The sequence below is a fragment of the Copadichromis virginalis genome, linkage group LG17 (assembly GCF_057382275.1).
Source record: "Copadichromis virginalis isolate Kocher_CV1m ecotype Utaka linkage group LG17, C_Virginalis_male_GT1.1, whole genome shotgun sequence".
Taxonomy (NCBI): Eukaryota; Metazoa; Chordata; class Actinopteri; order Cichliformes; family Cichlidae; genus Copadichromis; species Copadichromis virginalis.
This window is the reverse complement of record NC_140634.1, coordinates 4,350,316-4,368,358: the sequence shown is the minus strand read 5'-3', so window position 1 is coordinate 4,368,358 and position 18,043 is coordinate 4,350,316. Positions and strand designations below refer to the sequence as shown.

The 18,043-nt window shown below is 40.0% G+C and overlaps 1 protein-coding gene across 1 annotated transcript in view; it reads left to right on the top strand.

Annotated features, from left to right (window-relative positions):
• The window catches only part of camk1da (calcium/calmodulin-dependent protein kinase 1Da), a 76,285-nt gene that overhangs the window by 19,599 nt on the left and 38,643 nt on the right, over positions 1-18,043 (top strand). Inside the window, exon 2 of the mRNA XM_085437022.1 lies at positions 16,529-16,660. Within this exon, the coding sequence (XP_085293148.1) occupies positions 16,529-16,660 (132 nt within the window). The remainder of the gene's footprint in view (positions 1-16,528; positions 16,661-18,043) is intronic.

Genomic DNA, 18,043 nt, shown 5'->3' with positions numbered 1-18,043 from the left:
TTCCCCTCTTCCCCCCATGTTTCCTGTCTGTTTGTCAGCGACATCCTCCAATTAAGGCTAAATGAGAGGATTAATACCACTCAGCCTGCCGTTGTTAGCTTCATTTATTACAGAGACTGGAAAGGTACCAAAGGTAACCAATTCAACCTGGCAGCACCTTAAAACCAAACAGATGTCTCCTGCTTCACTCATCGACCCTGCATCATTCTGGGCTGACATCATTTTTAGGTTGCATCATCCGGGAAGACTTCAGGCCTAATAAAGGGCCGGCATTTCATGCATTTCACTGATGTGACAGTTCATTCCACTGACTGCAACCCGGAGGCCACCCTAAGCAACCCTCTGCTACCGATTACACTCTTCTTGTTGTGCTCGTGTGTGTGTGGGTAACTTGGGCGTTTGTGAAGTTAGCAGTGATTTACAATCTGTCGAACAGAGCCAGAATAAAGTTCACACAGTAACTATTATGCTGGAGCGCAATCATGTTGACACCTGTTCTGCAGCGTGTGACTGTGTCTGGGTGTGACGGCAGTATAGTTTGTGTGCTTGTAAAATAATACGGCAGAGCTGCTCAAGAATTTACATAGTTTATTCAGATTGATAAAAACAAGTATGAGCATGTGCGTGTTAGTAATGGCAACTGTGCTGCCTATTATTGCTGACATAAAAGGAGCACCTTTAAATATTTACGGTAGGCTTGTTGATAGTGATGTCATCATTAAATATCACACAAACGTAGGTAACCATTGGTGACAAAGACTGACTTGTTAATGACTGTGTTACATGTCTATAAAACTAGACAGCCACTGAGAAGGCATTGTTTCCTTTTTGTAATAACATTTTCATTCATAGTCTCCTTTACTATAAATGCACTTTTTAAGCTTTTTAGTATTTAGTATTTATTTATTTATTGTCATTGTCAAGAACAATGAAATTGCGTTTGGGGCTTCCATACAACCCAAAAAAAAGAAGAAAATAATAAATACCCCTTAAAACCCAAGTGTACATATTTAACCCAGTGTGACTCCAATGCAATAAGACAATCCTTAGCAATAATGTTCGTAGAAATTCAGACAAAGACCTGAGAAACATGACAAAATACAACAATGCAACCCATTCAATATTATTGTACTGTGAGATATGATATCAGATATGATAGTTATCTATTTAAGAAAGAGGGGGGGGGGGGGGGGCAGGAGGGGGAAGAGAATAAAGATATGATGCACCAATGCAGACCAGTTCATTGCTATTACAGTTTTTTACAGACGCTAGGACACATTTCCCAATACTTAGGTCACTTCTGCAAAACACTTCACACAACCCTCCTAACTGACCGTCAGCTTGGCAAAGCAGTTCATTTCACATTCAAAATGCACTACAACTACCAAAACACTTTATTCAGGTCTCAAATAAACTCATTCTTCCAGAACACTAGCAAAGGTTGACAGCCGACAAACACACTTTGTCACCCACAAAACAATGACCTAAAAAACACTAACAACATGTAGCATTACACAGTGTTTCCTTGTGTAAAACAAGGACACATCTCTGTTTATAATTTCAATATATGTTACTGGAATGAATCAGACATCATGCAGAATTTGTTAATATTTGTTTATGTATTTTTATTTTTTTGCACTAAGTAATCCCAAAATACAAGAATTTGTATACACACCATCCACTGATTCACATACAATAGTAATGCTAATCTACTCCGTCTCCTCCATTTGGCCACAGGTTCTCATCCACATCACATCTTATGTCATCTAGGGCAATACACCTAGGAAAGAATCTTCTGGCTGCCAGAATTGAAGGAGTTGAAAAATTGAAGGAGTAACATCTGTGTAGATGTTCATCTACAATGAGAATAAGCTGTGGCTGGTTAAACTGCATTTTTAGATTTAAAATATGTTTCAATAAAATATTGCTGTTGCATTTTGCTGTCTTTTTAAGTTTTGCATTGTGTTATTGTTTTGGCCATAAGTTTAACAGTTTTGAAAACAGTATGTAAGCACATGCAAAATGTCCTGTCCGTACAAAGATTTTTGGCAGTTGTTGTGTCTGAGTGAGAAGATAATTCATGAAATTTGAGAGATGTAGTCATTGAATGCATTTTGTGCCAAAACAATGATAACTGGTCCTCAGTTTAGCCCACATAGACTTCTGTTGTGCTCACTGTGTGAGGAGTTTTGCAAACGTGACCTAAGTATTGAGAAATGTGTCCTAGCGTCTGTAAAAAACTGTAAGAAGTTGGATATGGTTATTGTCCGTGAGAGGGGGGCAGAGAGTTCAGGAGCCTCACAGCCTGTGGATACAGGCTGTTGGCCAGTCTGGATGTTCTGGCCTGTATAGACCTGTACCTTCTCCCTGAGGGCAGCAGATGGAAAAGGTGGCGCGCAGGGAGATGTTGGTCCCGCAGGATACTGTGCACCCTCCTCAGACAGCGAGTGGGGAAGATATTACTGATCTCTGGCAGACTTGTTCCAATAATTCTGCCAGCTTCTTTCACCACCCGCTGGAGTGCTTGCTGATCGGCCTTGGTGCAGCTGGGGAACCACACTAGAAATCCATACGTCAGAACACTGCTGATGGCACAGTTGTAGAAGTTCAACATCAGAGATCTGGGAATGTGTGCGCTCCGCAGTCTCCTCAGGTAGTAGAGGCGCTGTTGGGCCTTCCGTACAACTGAGGTGATATGGTTGCCCCAGGACAGGTCCTCGGTCACAGTTACCCCCAGGTAAAGCTCACTTTTACACTTCCAAATGCCACAATGTTGTCTGCAGAGGTTCCATTGTTTCATGATACAATGTACACAATGTATAATATGTGCACATATTAGAGACCTGTCCATTTGTTTAGAACTGTTGCGTTAATTAAGAAATCGTTTAGAGCGTAGTTAGATTAGATAACATAAGTCTAGGCGGTGACAGAGAGACTCCTGGAAGAACTAATCCTCCTCTATTAAACTCAAACAAGGTACATTCAGTGAATTGTCAGGCCGTGATGTACACCTGTCTGAACATGGTTGGATATCACTAGCCACCCACACACTTGGTAAATCATGTAATCATAATGAACTGTGACTGGAAGAGTGACTTCAGCTTAGGATAAATGAGATATAATAATAGGGTAGCACCTATACAGTGACGTTTCCTCACAGTGTGTAATAGATCAACTCTAACCTTAAGCATAGTCTGTATAGAAAAGATTTAACCATGTTGATGCCACTCAGTGGTTTGCCCATTCTTGGTGTTTTGCTGGAGCCAGAAGTGAACGTGTTTTTTTAGGGTGGAGTTATCAGCTAGCACTTGGTTAGCAAGTAGCGTATACGTAGGGCTAAGGGAGCAATTTGAGAAGATTTAGTGTTGTATTCACTGATTGTGGTGCTATCCTCCCACTATTACGAAGAAGCACACACAAAACAGCAGATCTGAGAAAGGGAGGCGGTACAGAGGAGAGAAAGACAGAGACTCTGGGGAATACATTTTCATTTCCAACATGAAGACATAGTACATGTACTGAATATATACCAGCTGGAGCGCTCCTCATCATGACCTCATTTACCCTGCTTTAATTAGTGGACATAAGCAGACATCGGCTGCACAGTTAAAATGGTTTTATATCATATTTTAATATGTTCTTGTTGTTGGTGCTTGGTTCATTTTTAATTGCTGCAAGGAAAACTGCTTTTATATGGTTAAAAGTGGATAATGAAACTGGTAGGCTAGATACATTACCAAGCTTATGGTTGTGTGATAAAACAATAAAATACATATCTGGACCAGGGAGTCCATAAATAGCTTCTCAGTCTTATTATTCATCATATACCTCGGTGAGGTAATGCCTGGCAGCTACAGCCCCTGTTTTCTGTAGCCACCTGTCACTCAAATCAGCCGCACCCTTAATCTCACATAACTTAACATAACAAGTCTTTAATACAGTTAAATCAGTGATGAGTCATATTGAAATTTTTGGGGTTGTCACGAAAGGGACAACTGAAAATGTCCTTTTCTCTGATGCAGTGAGCATCAAAACTGTTTATTCTACCAGGTTTTAAACATGATGTTCTAAAGCTGGACACCTATACAGCAATATAAAATCAATTGTCTTTTGCTGATAAAAAAAACAAAACATTAAAATGTAGGTCTTGTCTTTGTACTCATATCCCAGTCTATGGACTGGGTTAAAGTTGGGACATTTTTATAAAATGTAAGGTTGTATTAGTATGCACTCAGATACAAATGTTGGTGTGAATTACTTATGCTCCAATATGACCATTAAGGTGTGATTATATATATGTGAACACAGTATCCTTTGTAGTTTTGTATTTATAGTGTGCTGTGCTTTATGTAATTAAATGTTGTCAGTCTTGTTTGTGCATTGTGGACAATAATACAACACGCTGTATTGTACTGGATTGATGTCAAACTGTCCCTTTTACATAAATCAATAAATAAAAAAATGCCCATTTTTTATCTTTAGCCCTTTCTGGCATTGCAATTTTTTCAATGTCCTCTCTCTCTGTCTCTCGCTCTCTCTGTCCCTCCATATGTCTCGCGCTCAGCATGCACTGACTGCGAGGCTCTGCTGTTCTGCTAGCAGTGTTTGTGTTGCCGTCACTGCAGTCAGCCTTGTACCTTTTTTATTTGCCACATGGACGCTTTTGTGGGCATTTTATTTTTGATTTGCATGTTTTTATCAAAGACTATCAAGTAATTCTGAAATGTTATCTTTAGGAATGATCACATTATAGGCAACAATAAAAACCAAAGCCATGGTCTTACATGTTTACAATATACTGGTAATTGCCGATAGTCCTTGGATCCAACCGTTAACACCACGACACACCCGACACACAACTACGCCCAGCATTATAAAGTTGATATGAAAACATAACAGAAGCTGAACGGAGGACTGTCCCTCTCACCTACTTGTAAACTTGTTCCTTGTAGCGAACATAAACAGGGTATTCCACTTCCACATGTCTTATTGGATTATCTAAAGTCCGCACACTTCCTCGCGCACGAGTCTCAAAGCTGTTTCCATGGTGATTAATGTAAACATAATGGGAGTGTCCTGACATCCCAGTAGTGGTCCAGGCTGTTTCCATGGTAAATCCATGCCTCAGTAGCTGAGTTAGAGAGCGCTTGTTCATTACTGTTTGTCTGTGTCTCTTTCCTGTGCAGTCCTTCCACATTTCCACTGAATTACACACATACACATCTTATACTACTGTGTTGGTCTCTTCAATAAATTCATTTAATTAAGTTTTGTATCATGGATGTCATAATCAAACACTAACAGAATCAGCTTGTTAATAATATTCATGGATGTTATTCTGTTCATATTGGGGGGGTGGGGGTTACTATAAAGTACATGTAGAATAGATTAACCGATGAACCGCTGTGAGCACTGACAGCATGTTGCATGGTGATGACTGTGATACTCATCTTCTTTGATCACTGTGCAGGCTTGTAAAGTCTTGCATGTCAGAAGGGGTGACATGGATCTGATTAAAATCTTGGCCCCGTACTGTGTCAGATTATACTCTTTCACATTTTAGATCCGTTTTGTTCAAAGTGTAAATGAAAAGAAAGAAACATGAAAGCAGAGACATATCAGCAGCTCATCTGGTTCTAAGCAGAAACCAGGGGTAAAAAAGCAGTTTCATGTACATGTTTCTGAATGCAATGAGGGAAAGTGATATTGTTTTTGCTGTAGTTTGGTGGAAATCTTCATTGTTTTGCAGCAGATAGTTTCATTTCACATCACGTATTCCTTTGTCCAAATCAGCAAACATCAATTTAATTTGTTGGCTGAGCGCTTGTGTTTGTGCCATGCTAGCAGTTTGATACAACTGTATAGACAAAGAGCATCCCAGGGACATATATTTAAACTAAATACAGTTGCCAAGTTGGCCAACACTCAAGTCTTCAGCTTCATCTGAAGCAAGCGTCGATCTCAGCAGCGTGCACATTTCCTGAGGGCAAGATGATTCAGATAAGTGCTTTTTATGCCTGGTAACCTTACCAGCTGCACATTTTGTAGTTAAAGTACCGCTAGCTTTCGAAACTAAAATGTACCACACCAAGTAGACCTCTTCCAAATGGAGAGTTTTGTTGTGTTATGCTAAATATTATTGAATTCAGGTGAGTAACGCTGGACTGGGTAGACTGATTCATTTGGTATTATGGCATTTAACAGCAGTTTCTCAGTTAAACTCCCAGCAGTCCAATGAGAGCCACAGGCGGACCGACAATTAGCCAATTAGAAAATGTGTGGATCTACTAATGTTGTGAGTTAGTGTTGAGCATTGTTACACTGCGCTCTGAAACAGGGTAGTTTAAACGACTTGTTTGTTTGTTTTTGGCACACTCATGACATGGCTACTACACAGCAAATGGAGAAACACAATGAATATTTTGTATTTCACTTTGCTCCATTCTTAAGACCCAGAGATTCATACAAATAACATAGGAGAGCCGAATTACCACTCAGCAGGAGCAGAAATCTCCATTTTGGCTTCCAGTTAATCCTGCTCTGGAGATATCAATGATGTCATAAACCGGCTGAACCAGTGAGAAAAACGGGCTAGAGCAAAACTGGCCGGAGAGTGGCAAGACTCCAGACTCCACCCCACACGGTTAGAGAAGATCTGCTCAACCCATCCTGGCTCAGAGGCTCAGAAAAACACAAAGCAGTGGTGTGCTATGACAACTGATCTGTTTTCATTAGCTGCTTGCTATAGATGCAGAGCTGAAGTAACCTCACAGGGTTCATGTGTTCCTGTGAATGTTGTCCTAATGTTTGTCCTACAGAGTGTTGGATGCATGATCCATCTGTTGGTGGTGGAGTAGAGTGAATTATTCACACCCAAATTGACAGTGGGTTGGATTTACCCTGTCGGGGCAACTTCTTGTATCTAAGGATGGATTTTGGTCTTAATTGCGCAGAAGACTGTACAGGCATTTTCTTTCAGTGCGCTCTCTGTCTCTTGTCTTCATCTTCTTCTGTCAGAGCCACAGTGAGAATACAGACTATAATTGGCACTTAATTGCTGCCGTGGCAACAGTGCTATTTAAGCCTACGTGCTCTGCAACAAAGCCATATAGCGCGCACACACAAAACACAGGGAGGAAGACACATGGAAGGAGGTTCCTCAGCTCTCTTTCACTCCGAGTGTTTATGTCTTTAACATATGGTGACAAGCTAGGCTAGAGAAGTTTTGCTGAAAAAGCAAAAACAGGGGGTCTGTTGTATTCACCTGACTTGTTTTTCTGCTCCATTTCATTTAGACAACAGTCATAATAAAATCCTCATCTATCATGCACTACCTCCCGTTGCCATAGTGACTCAGATCAGCAGCCTTCTGCCTGTGGGTCAGAACCCCACACAAGGTCTTCTGATAAATTTGGTGGGATATTGCATGATGAAATGTTTGCACACTGTAATGCTGAAGTTACAGTTCTTTGTCTCGTTTGAATTTAAAACATAAAATAACTGATCAGCTAAGTTATATTGTGTAGCTGTTAATGTCCAGTTTTTTTCCCTTTTGTATCAAAAATTAAAATATTGCTTCTGTTAGGCCAGAGGAGCAAAGCAGAAAAAATGTGTCCACGTCTTTTGGGAAATTTCTGGTTGAAACTGCTTCAGGCTTTGTGAGGTCTTTTTATTCCATTATTCATGCTGAGACCTGATAGTCTGAGACAGAAGGTACACCATCACCAGTAAATGACAAATTGAACAGAGGACAACAGCAATATTAAAAAACTAAATAAATGAATAATCATCTGTGATGTAATTCCTTTGTCAATATTGTTGTAAAAAGAGTAATTTTAAATGTTCACATAAACTATTAATAGAAAAAAGTTAAATGTTGAATTAATTTCTGTTAAATTTCAAAACATATTGGGACATAGATGGTAAATGTACTGATTATTATATAGCACGTTTCTACTCTCCTAGAGTACTCAAAGCGCTGTATACAACATGCCACATTCACACCCATTCTCACAAGCACTGACTCTAAACTGAGTGCTTTTCTAACTACATTCAAAGACATTCACTGATGCATCTGATGGATGCATCGGAGAGCAACTTGGGGTTAGATTCTTGCCCAAGGATACTTGGCATGCAGACTGGAGGAGCCAGGGATCGAACCACCAACCTTCCGATCAGTAGGTGACCTGCTCTACCTCCTGAGCTACAACATATACGTATACAACATAAAAACAGTTCAATCTGTTCTTAAAGCTATGGATAATATTCTAATGACAGTTTCCACCTAAGATGCTTCCAATTAATTAAATAGACAGTTACATTAGTTTAACATGACAAACCCTTGATCAGAAGGAGACATAACTTACTGGAGGGTTATGTCTGGAAAGGCATCTGTTGTTGAGAACCCTGTGAAGAAGAAAAGAAAGATAAAAGCAGCTGAAAGATGTTCTGAAATTGTCAAGTAAAGATCTACATTCCACAGTTTAATTCAGTTCTGTTTGATTTTCATAGCACCAAATCACAACAATAGTCAACTCGAGGTGTAAAGTGTAAGTTAAAGACTGTACAATAATACAGAGAAAAGCCCAGCAATCAGGTGGTCCCCTATGAGCAAGCACTTGGCGACAGTGGGAAGGAAAAACTCCCTTTTAAGAGGAAGAAACCTCTGGCATAACCAAACTCAGGTTGGGACATCCATCTGGCACCAGCAGTCGAGGATGAGGCCGATACAAAGGAAGTGTCTCACTTTACGCTGACAGACACTTTACTTTTAAACTTTTCAAGCTACTGTAGCAGATATAGCAGCTGTTTAAAAAGCAAGTAGTTGGGGCCTTTGTTGTTACATGTTGTTAGGGTGTTGTTAGGCACATCATCGAATTCATCTCTGAGGTGATTTCTCCAGATTCCGGATAAAGACTTTGCCCCGGCTGCATTCACAGCCAGCATGTTTTTGTCTGAGCTCTGCAGATGCTATCTGAACTAGCTGTGAATGCAACTAAAAGCAACGCCAAGATTCTAAGAAGCAACAGAAAATAACAGAACGAGATTATTTTTGATGCTACAACCATTGCCAAAATGAACATCCGCCAAATATCTGCTAACCCCGCTGAACGTCTCTACTACCTTCCGGAATAGTTTGACTGTGTCAGAGTTTCACACATAACAAAACCTTTCACAGCAGACATATTTGCTGTTAAATAAATTTTATGCTGAAGACTTGCATTTGCATTAAGGCTTGCATGGTTGTTTGCTCCTAGGGCTGAAGGGCCAATAAGTTTAGTCTATGGTGAGTCATTACACTACTCCACCTAGAATATTAGTCAGAATTTACTACACAAAATGAACACGTAATGGGTCTTCACTCAAGTTGTGCTCAAGCTCAAAGACAAGTAATACCTTATTGCTAATCAATGCAGTTCTGAAACAAAAGACATTATAGTCATTTGGATAGGCAAAGTATCCAGCTAGGCCTGCTAGATTTATTGACCTGCCAGTCCCTTTGAGTGGTGAGCCAAAATACAGTGATATACAAACTTTCCCTTCCTTTGGATTGAAGTACTTCTGCCTAAATTAATGAAATACGACAAAACAAAGCCAACTGTCACTGTGTCAAACCCAAAGTGAGATCACATCCTGTTGTTGCCCCTTCCCCATCCTCTTTCTCCTGGTTCATTGAACCTGCATAAACAGTGACAAAATCATGAGGTGGAATCCCAGTGAGCCAAAGCGACTTTGCCGGCTGGCCAGCAGTGAATTTTACTTCAGGTGAAATATTTGCCCTGAACAGACAAATGGCTTCTTTCCCAAACTCCACCAGTCCAGACGTCCTATGTGCCAACCACATTTTATCGACCAGTTTCTCCTATTGTCTAATCTTTTTTATCCACTCTGGGTTTCCTTCTTTTTCTCATTTGCATGTCATGAGCTTCCTCTATGTGGTAATCTTTTTTTTTCTTTTTTTTCTTTTTTGAATGGCCACCAAGACAGTGAGACATAATTCAAGCAGATTACTTTGTATTCAAACCACATGCAAATAATGGTGCATGCGTTTGTGCTCTGCCGGTGATGACGTTAGTTTCGTGCCGTATAATTGTCCTTGTCCATGCTCTGTCATTATCAGGCCTTCTGTTATGTGTGTGTGTATTAGTCAATTCAGAGGCAACCACTTCTGCTTTGATTAAACTGCTAATTATTGATCGGGCAAGCACCGACCTCCATAGCTGACATTATCCTGCTCTGTGTGTGTGTGTGTGTGTGTGTGTGTGTGTGTGTGTGTGTGTGTGTGTGTGTGTGTGTGTGTGTGTGTGTGCGAGAGAGAGAGAGACACACACAGACAGAGTAAGAGAGTATGAATGAGAGCTTACAGCTTCTTTCCCAGCTGCTTTTTGTTGTAACACTTCCTCTCATTCAACTGCACTTGTAATTTCTTGGATAAATGTTTATTGAGCCTGTAGTTTTCATTTTGACAAACAGGACTGCTCACATTCAGGAGCATTTCGACTTCAGATAGAAGAAGAATAAAATCTGTAAAACTGAGATTGTATTCCAGAGATACAGCATTGGTATAATAATATAATGAGGGAAGAGAAGCTTTGGAGCGATGAGGACTTGAGATGAGTGCAGGCAGTGGAGATATTGTCATGAGAAGAAGTTTGTGTTTTCCCCTAATCTCCGAGGGATGTGTTGACAGTTTTCACAAATGAATTCATTGTCATTAATTATCATTAGTGACATTTTAGATTGTCAGAGTTGTTGCAAGTCTGCTGTACCTTACCTTGTTGAGAATCATGCCAAATAAACCACAAAAAAAGCTGAGCTGTGTTTATTTTATCAAATGCGGAGTTTATAACCACAATTCCAAGAAGTTAAAATGGTTTGTGAAATGTAAATAAAAAAGCATCCCAACTTTTTTGGATTTGGTGTTGTAGTTTTTTTTTGGCTGGGGGGACAAAAACCCATTGGGTTGCAAAGTCCGGTTTTTGGAGCTTTGACTTTTTGATACTTGACCAGACTAGTAAGGATGAGATCCGACTTAAAGCCCACAAACACTGACTAATATTTGCACACCCGACTTTAACCAATTTACAAAAGGGACACCATGTTGTATTCAGTAAGTCTTGAAACTTGAGACCATAAACTCATCAGTGTGGGGCAGCTGGGGGCCATTTTATGTCTTTTTGGAGCCACAAAAGTCACCCCCTACTGGTGATTAGAAAGAATGCAGGTCCAAGGAATTTGCACATTGGATTTGCTTTTCAAACTCGGTAGCTACACCCATTTTTATACCTTCTGAGTAAAGAGCAGACAGTTAGTTAGAACATGGGAAATGTTAAATGACTGAAGTTAGCAAAAACAACCTCCAGTCCCTCTGTGACCTGTAGTGACTCTACAGGGTAACTGAAAAGAATTTGGTTAACTTAGCCTTTTGCTTTGATCATGTCATCCATTTGTTTCACTGTCCCCTCCCTATCTGTGTAAATGTCATACGTTTTCAGTGGAGCTGGGTCAGCTCACCTTCCCAGACTGACTTTCTGTGTCTATAAGTGACCAATATGGCATTACACCCATAAACACACCAGTACAGCAAACTTTTGCAGTGGACGTGGAAGGATTTCCTCAACAAAACATTGGAAACACAATCTAGGACATCCAATTGGTTCACAAGCTATAATGAGCCAACCATTCTTCTGAACATGCTGAACATTATACCTGCAAAGCAGCTACAATGATGAGCATCACCATTGTCAGCACATTCTCTGTTTCACTCAAACCCCAACCTGGTGTTGCTGGTTCATTGGAATCTGATCAGGTTTCTCTTGTAATAATAGTTTTCTTTCTCTGTGCATTATTGTTTTCATAATAGCTGAGAGAACAGCCTTAAAGAGACTGAAACCCACACCTAATGTTTGCCAGTGCCGTTTCAGACATTTGAAACCATCGAAATTTTCCAACCCCGCTGCGGGACCTGGAAATAGTGTCCCCAACACCAAAAAGAAAGACACCAGTGGAAATCTGAGATCTGTTTATAGCAGTTTTACTAGGTGCTTTTAGCAAAACATGGATGAATGTGATGACTGAACAACTTTAGATCAGTGTATTTTCAGCCTGACATTGACAAACACTGATGGCTCCTGTCAGTTTAAATGAGACACTCTTTCACCTTGTCAGCTTGTCCTAGCAGCCCCCCCCCCCCCACACACACACACACACACACACACACGCACACATCTATCATACACTCTGTGTGTGTGGGTTGAGGTGCACATGTGTGCACGTGAGACAGACTGTTTCCCTGTTGGATATGTGATCTAGTGGAGAAACATACCCATGCACACACCATTGCTGCCAATACATTTCCCGCTCAGTGCACTGAAGGAAGCAGGGGAGCTCGACTGACACAATTACACAAGTTCCTGCAGGAGGAAATGCAATTATTGTTGCCGCAGGTAACAGCAAACTGGGGACTACCTGCTCGTCAAGCCCTGGGATAAACAGATGTACAAACACAGCCCATCGTGTGAGCTCAGCTGCCAGATGTTAGACAGGTTCCCCTTCCTCCAGTCAATGAACCCCACATATCCCTTAGTGTGTGAATGAATTTAGAGTTGACGAAATGTGAAGTGGACCATGCTGATTTCCTGCTGTTGTTGGTAGTGGTGTGTGTGGAACTGCATGGAACTACAGTGATGAGGTCCATTCTGCCTCCAGTCACATTTTCAGCTCTCTCTTCTGACCTTTCTCCTGCAGTTCAGCTTAATTTTGATTTTGCAAAATAATCATCAAGAACAAATACAGCATGCACATGTGTTTCTGCCTGTAAAAACAAAATGTGATCATTCAACTGTTCACGTTAGTGTAGTAGGTTATCGGTTGCCATGAAAGCATTGATGGCTTATCAGTTTGGTTGATCTAGAAAGTGAGAGGCATAGTAGGAATAAAGATTCGGCTTTTCTGGCTTAGCTAGAAAAGTTTGATTTAGAGAACAAATTTGCCATGGAGTGATAATAAAATGACATAGTCTGTATATGAAAGAAGGCCACAGTGTTACCCATTGTTCATGAACTACCATTTTAAAACCTTAAATTTAGGAGTCTTGTTTCTTCAACCAAGACATGACCAGATTTGGATCACAGAGTAGGAGTTGTTAGCTAGCTAAACAACCATGCTGGATGATTTACTACTATATAAAACGGGATCTTTACTCAAATGTATCAAATGGTTTGCATTCTCAAGAAATATGGCCGGGTTGTGATAAGGTTTATTTTTAATTTTAATAATTTTATTTCATGATCATTTCAGTGTTTAATGTAATAAATACATAAATAAAGTTATAGAACTGTAGACTACAAAACTAAAACAATGAGAAAAGAGCAGTTTTGGGTGGTAGATCTCTGTTTCCATGACATATAAGTGGCCCCTTAATGACACAATCCTCTGATTCATTGTTACTATAAAAATGTTGAATACACAAGCTTTAATGGTTGGCAGCATTAGAAAGATTATCAGTGTGAGAGAAAATTAAAGCCAACAATTATCATAGAATGGGAGCACCTGGCTTGTTTAGCTGAAAGTCCCGTATCATTTTACAACCTATAGTTTTGATGCGGCTAATGCGCTCTTGTTTATTTGTGATTTTGATATTAGCCATTATTATGGGATTATAACAAAGGAATGTTAAGTGCAGGTTAATGCTCTTACTCAAACAAGCCTGGCAGTGCGTGAGAGTGGCCTTAACAGTGTATATATACGTGTCTCTTTGTGGTTTTATGCTGCACTGGATGTTCATTCATGTATAGCTCTCTTTGAGGGTTGTGGATGAAAGGCTCTAAGCACTTCTGACTGAATGAAGCAACAATACAAACATCACGGCCTGCTTGTTTTTGTCTGGCTTTGACGTCACCAAAACCCACAATCGCCATTATCAGTGCAAGCAGGTCTCTCTTTTGTTCACATAGTCAACTGAGAATCGGTAGTCAGACAGATCATCATTTTTTATCACTTTGATCAGTTGTTGCAGTAAAATATGTTCGAAGCATGAGATGACAGACAGAAAGGATGAGATAAGGGAGAGAGAGGAGGAGGAAGTACAAGTGAGAAGAAACATGATTCCCACTGAGAGGCATGAGAAAAAACACCAAGCCCCAGCGACTGCAGGAAAGATGGTGACAAACCGTTTTTCTCTGCACTCAAGTTTGTGGCTGATGGACAGCTTGTTGAATGCGCTTCGGGGAGCCCAAGGGATTTCTGTATGTTGCCACAAACATATTGATGCAGAAGGAAGCCCGTTCACAACATCCTCTTGCACTCTCAGTGATGCTTAAAACCCAGAAATACTCAGCAAAATACATATGGATTAAAAAACGGGGATGCTGTAATAACGGTTTAATGTGGTGTTTGACGGTATGAAAACAAACCCAAGGTGGAAGTAATTTTTTAGCCATTGTAAAGATGAAGAAAAAATGCTTTTATTGTGAAAAGCCTCTTGAAAGCGCTGAGTTTTGATCCATGTAAACTTAAAAGCCCTTTAACATCAGCAAATTTGTGTAAATATTTTGTTCATTAATTCAGCCGTTTACATATTTAGTTTAGAATGGGTCCTTTATTGAATTCCACACGTCGTGACACTTGCTCAGATTTGGAGTTTAATTTTTCGCTGTAGAAAGAAGTTTCAGTGTACAGTGGACGCTAATGTTTTTGTCACTTTTTAAGGAATCAAACTCAAAGTAATGTCAGTACTTCCCAGCTTTTATCGCTGCATGGCCATACTCTGTCCCGCACTCCATATTAGCCATTGTTGATCAACACACCTTTGTTGCTGCCACGGACGTCGCACACTTGTACGTCAGTGTCATGAGACACTCTCACAAACAAAATCACGGTTTAGTAGCGCAGCATGCTTACGGGAAAGTAACAGTAATCTAATTACTTGTTTTGCAGTAGTAATCTCTTACTTTACTCATTACTTGAAAAAGTAATCAGATTACAGTAAAGCATTACTTGTAACGCATTACTGCCCATCTCTGATCATATTTACAAACAGAACGAGATCAGTCAGATTGCAACTCCCTGGGTAGGGCAAATGATATATGATATATTACTCGATAGGGTTTCTTGAAGGTAAACTGTAAAACTGTGATTGCTCACCTGTCCAAGTTTGAGAAAAATACACATTGCAATCTACTCTTTCATTACTTTGTCATGAGTGCTCCTTCCTCAGTGTCAGGGCTAATTAGTAGTTAGGAATAAGTAATGAAGTCATGTTGTAAACTGCAGCAAAATAGCTCAATAACAGCTTCTTTTGATACTTTGTCAAGGGCGCGAAAGGCTACACAGGGTCCTTTTTTTCATCAAGGAGGGGCTTTGAGGGGCCTTGCAGGGTTTCCGAGGCTTCATCTTACTTGGCACACGATTTGTTTGGGCAGCATGAAAGCATTAGATGGAACGTCGCCAACAAGCCAATGTTATATAAATTTAGGGCCTTGGATGCAAAGTTTTGCTAAGGATTCGATTTCGGAAGGGTAAAAGAAGTTGTGACTAGGGATCTTGCACATGAGGATGTGGAATTAAAAGTTCAGATAAATAGCACGGATCATAAAGTGCCTTAAGAGAGCTTATCCTCCTAAATTCAATACAGCTGCGCTTTTAGAAGACTTCATAAAGTTCGGATTTGTGTCAGCTGCAGGTAGTCAGAATGTTGGACAGTAAGAGGAGGAGGTTAGAGATGAGATAAAGACATGCATTCTTATCTCTTCTCCCCTTGTTTACTCTAATGCGCCGGTGAAGCTGAGGGCAGATCGACTCAGGAGTCAACACCCGGTTCAGGCAGATTAACTCGCAATAAGCTCATCTTCATTCATCACGCTGCTCGTCTTCGTGACGCACGCACACATGCACAAATGCCCACTTACACACACACACACACGCTCGTTCAAGGACTGGAAGATGGATCTGGATTGAATCCTCCAATTGGCTAATTCCAGTTTCATGACTATTACTGAGGATCGTCTGTGTGTATAAAATGAGACACAAAACTTTTAAATTATTTTTCGTTCGCTCTGAGCTAATAAAAAAAATAAAATGCCAGTGCTCTCACGTTACACTTGGCAGATCCAATCTCATTGTAATTTTCCGCCTGTTAATATCAGACTTTACCTGCTGCACATGGAATCTTAAAGGAAAACTAGCTGAATTCACTTATTTTTAAATCTTTTTGCTTTTTTGTAAAGTACTGTTTTTATTGGATGGACACACAGTTTGCTCATTATTATATAAAATAAAGCAGACAGAAGATTCCAAAATTGATTTCAAGCGGAAGTGCTAACTGGAGTATATTTTTGATAAACATTAAAACTTTGTACTCAAATACGTAATCTATGTTTTTTCATGCTTGTCTTTGTAAGAGATACATAAGAAATATTCAGATACATTTTGTCTGACACTGAAATTATTGACCTTTTTTTCAGTCTTTTATATATATTTAAATGTACAAGTCTGCTCGTGACTCACATGAGTTTGCATGTGTTCACAGAGGGGCGTTTTCAGAGGTGGTCTTGGCCCAGGAGAAGCTGACCAGCCGTATGTTTGCAGTGAAATGCATCCCTAAGAAGGCTCTGAAGGGGAAGGAGAGCAGCATCGAGAATGAGATTGCCGTGCTGAGGAAGTGAGTGCTGTGACACGAGAACACAAACATAAGTCTACTAATTCCTGGTTACCGGGGCAACTGTGCATCTCTGATGCATCATACCCCACCAAGCCCCCCCCCCAGGTCACGATCCACAGCCTGCCTACCCTAATACAAACAATATTCAGGACTGAAAATTCTGTCAGTGTAGCAGCTGCAAAACATTAACGTCAAGAGTTAGGCTAAGAACACTGTTTGTTATACGGCGTTTCTTGTTGGTGTTTAAAGTACATGTTAGATTCAACTTTACAATGTCACACAAGAGCCGAACAAACACTTTTGTGCTTAAGTAACAGAATTTAGAATTTTGCTTAAAGGTCTGAATGGACAGCAAAGTCATTTAAGTAGCAAGTCTCTGCAATCAGCAGGAACATTGTCTCTGCCCAGATACTTGAGCAGTTATTTTGAAGTCATCAAATCGGTTTAAAATCACTTCAAATCTTTGTTGACTTTGCCCCAAAATAAGGTTTCAGTATTTTTATATTTTTTCCCCATGCCAGTTATACAAATACACACAAAATGACGTGATAATGACGTTTTCAATCACTGATACAATATTATCACAATACTTCACTCACAAAGTGATATTATTGTGAATTTTGCATTATACTTAGTATTGCGGTAGTAAGTTATTTCTACCAACCCGTCACTAAAAGACGCCATAAATGTTGACATAAGGCAAAGTCGGTCTGCAATTGAGTGGGGTCAAGTTGCCAATTGCATCCAGTCTGTTTCTGATATGACAGCAATTAATTAAAATAAATTGTTGAAAAACATATGTGTATGTGTCTGCATGGACAGAAATTTTCATTTTACTATTACCTTTCGCTCAGCAGCCTTCCTGTTCTGTCATCATCATCATCATTTATTTATATAGCACTTTAAAAACACACCTGGTAGACCAAAGTGCTGTACAATACAAATATAAATATAATAATAGATAGCAGAAACCAGACATAGCAATAAAATTTAAGAAAGGGAAGTTACCCACAGAGTTAAAAGCCAGGGAATAAAAATAGGTTTTTAATAAGGACTTAAAAACTGGCACTGATGAAGCCTGTCTAATATGGAGAGGAAGGTTATTCCAAAGCATCTGCGCTGCAACAGAGAACGCTCGGTCTCCTCTAAGTTTCAGTCGTGACTTTGGGACTGAAAGCAACAAATGCTCAGCTGACTGAAGGGAATGAATGGGGACATGGGGCTTCAACAAGTCAGACAAATAAACAGGTGCCAGACCATTTAGAGATTTAAAAACCAATAAAAGGACTTTAAAACGGATCCTAAATTCAATTGGAAGCCAGTGTAGAGAGGCCAAAATCGGAGTGATGTGGTCAAATTTCCTTCTGCCAGTTAAAAATCATG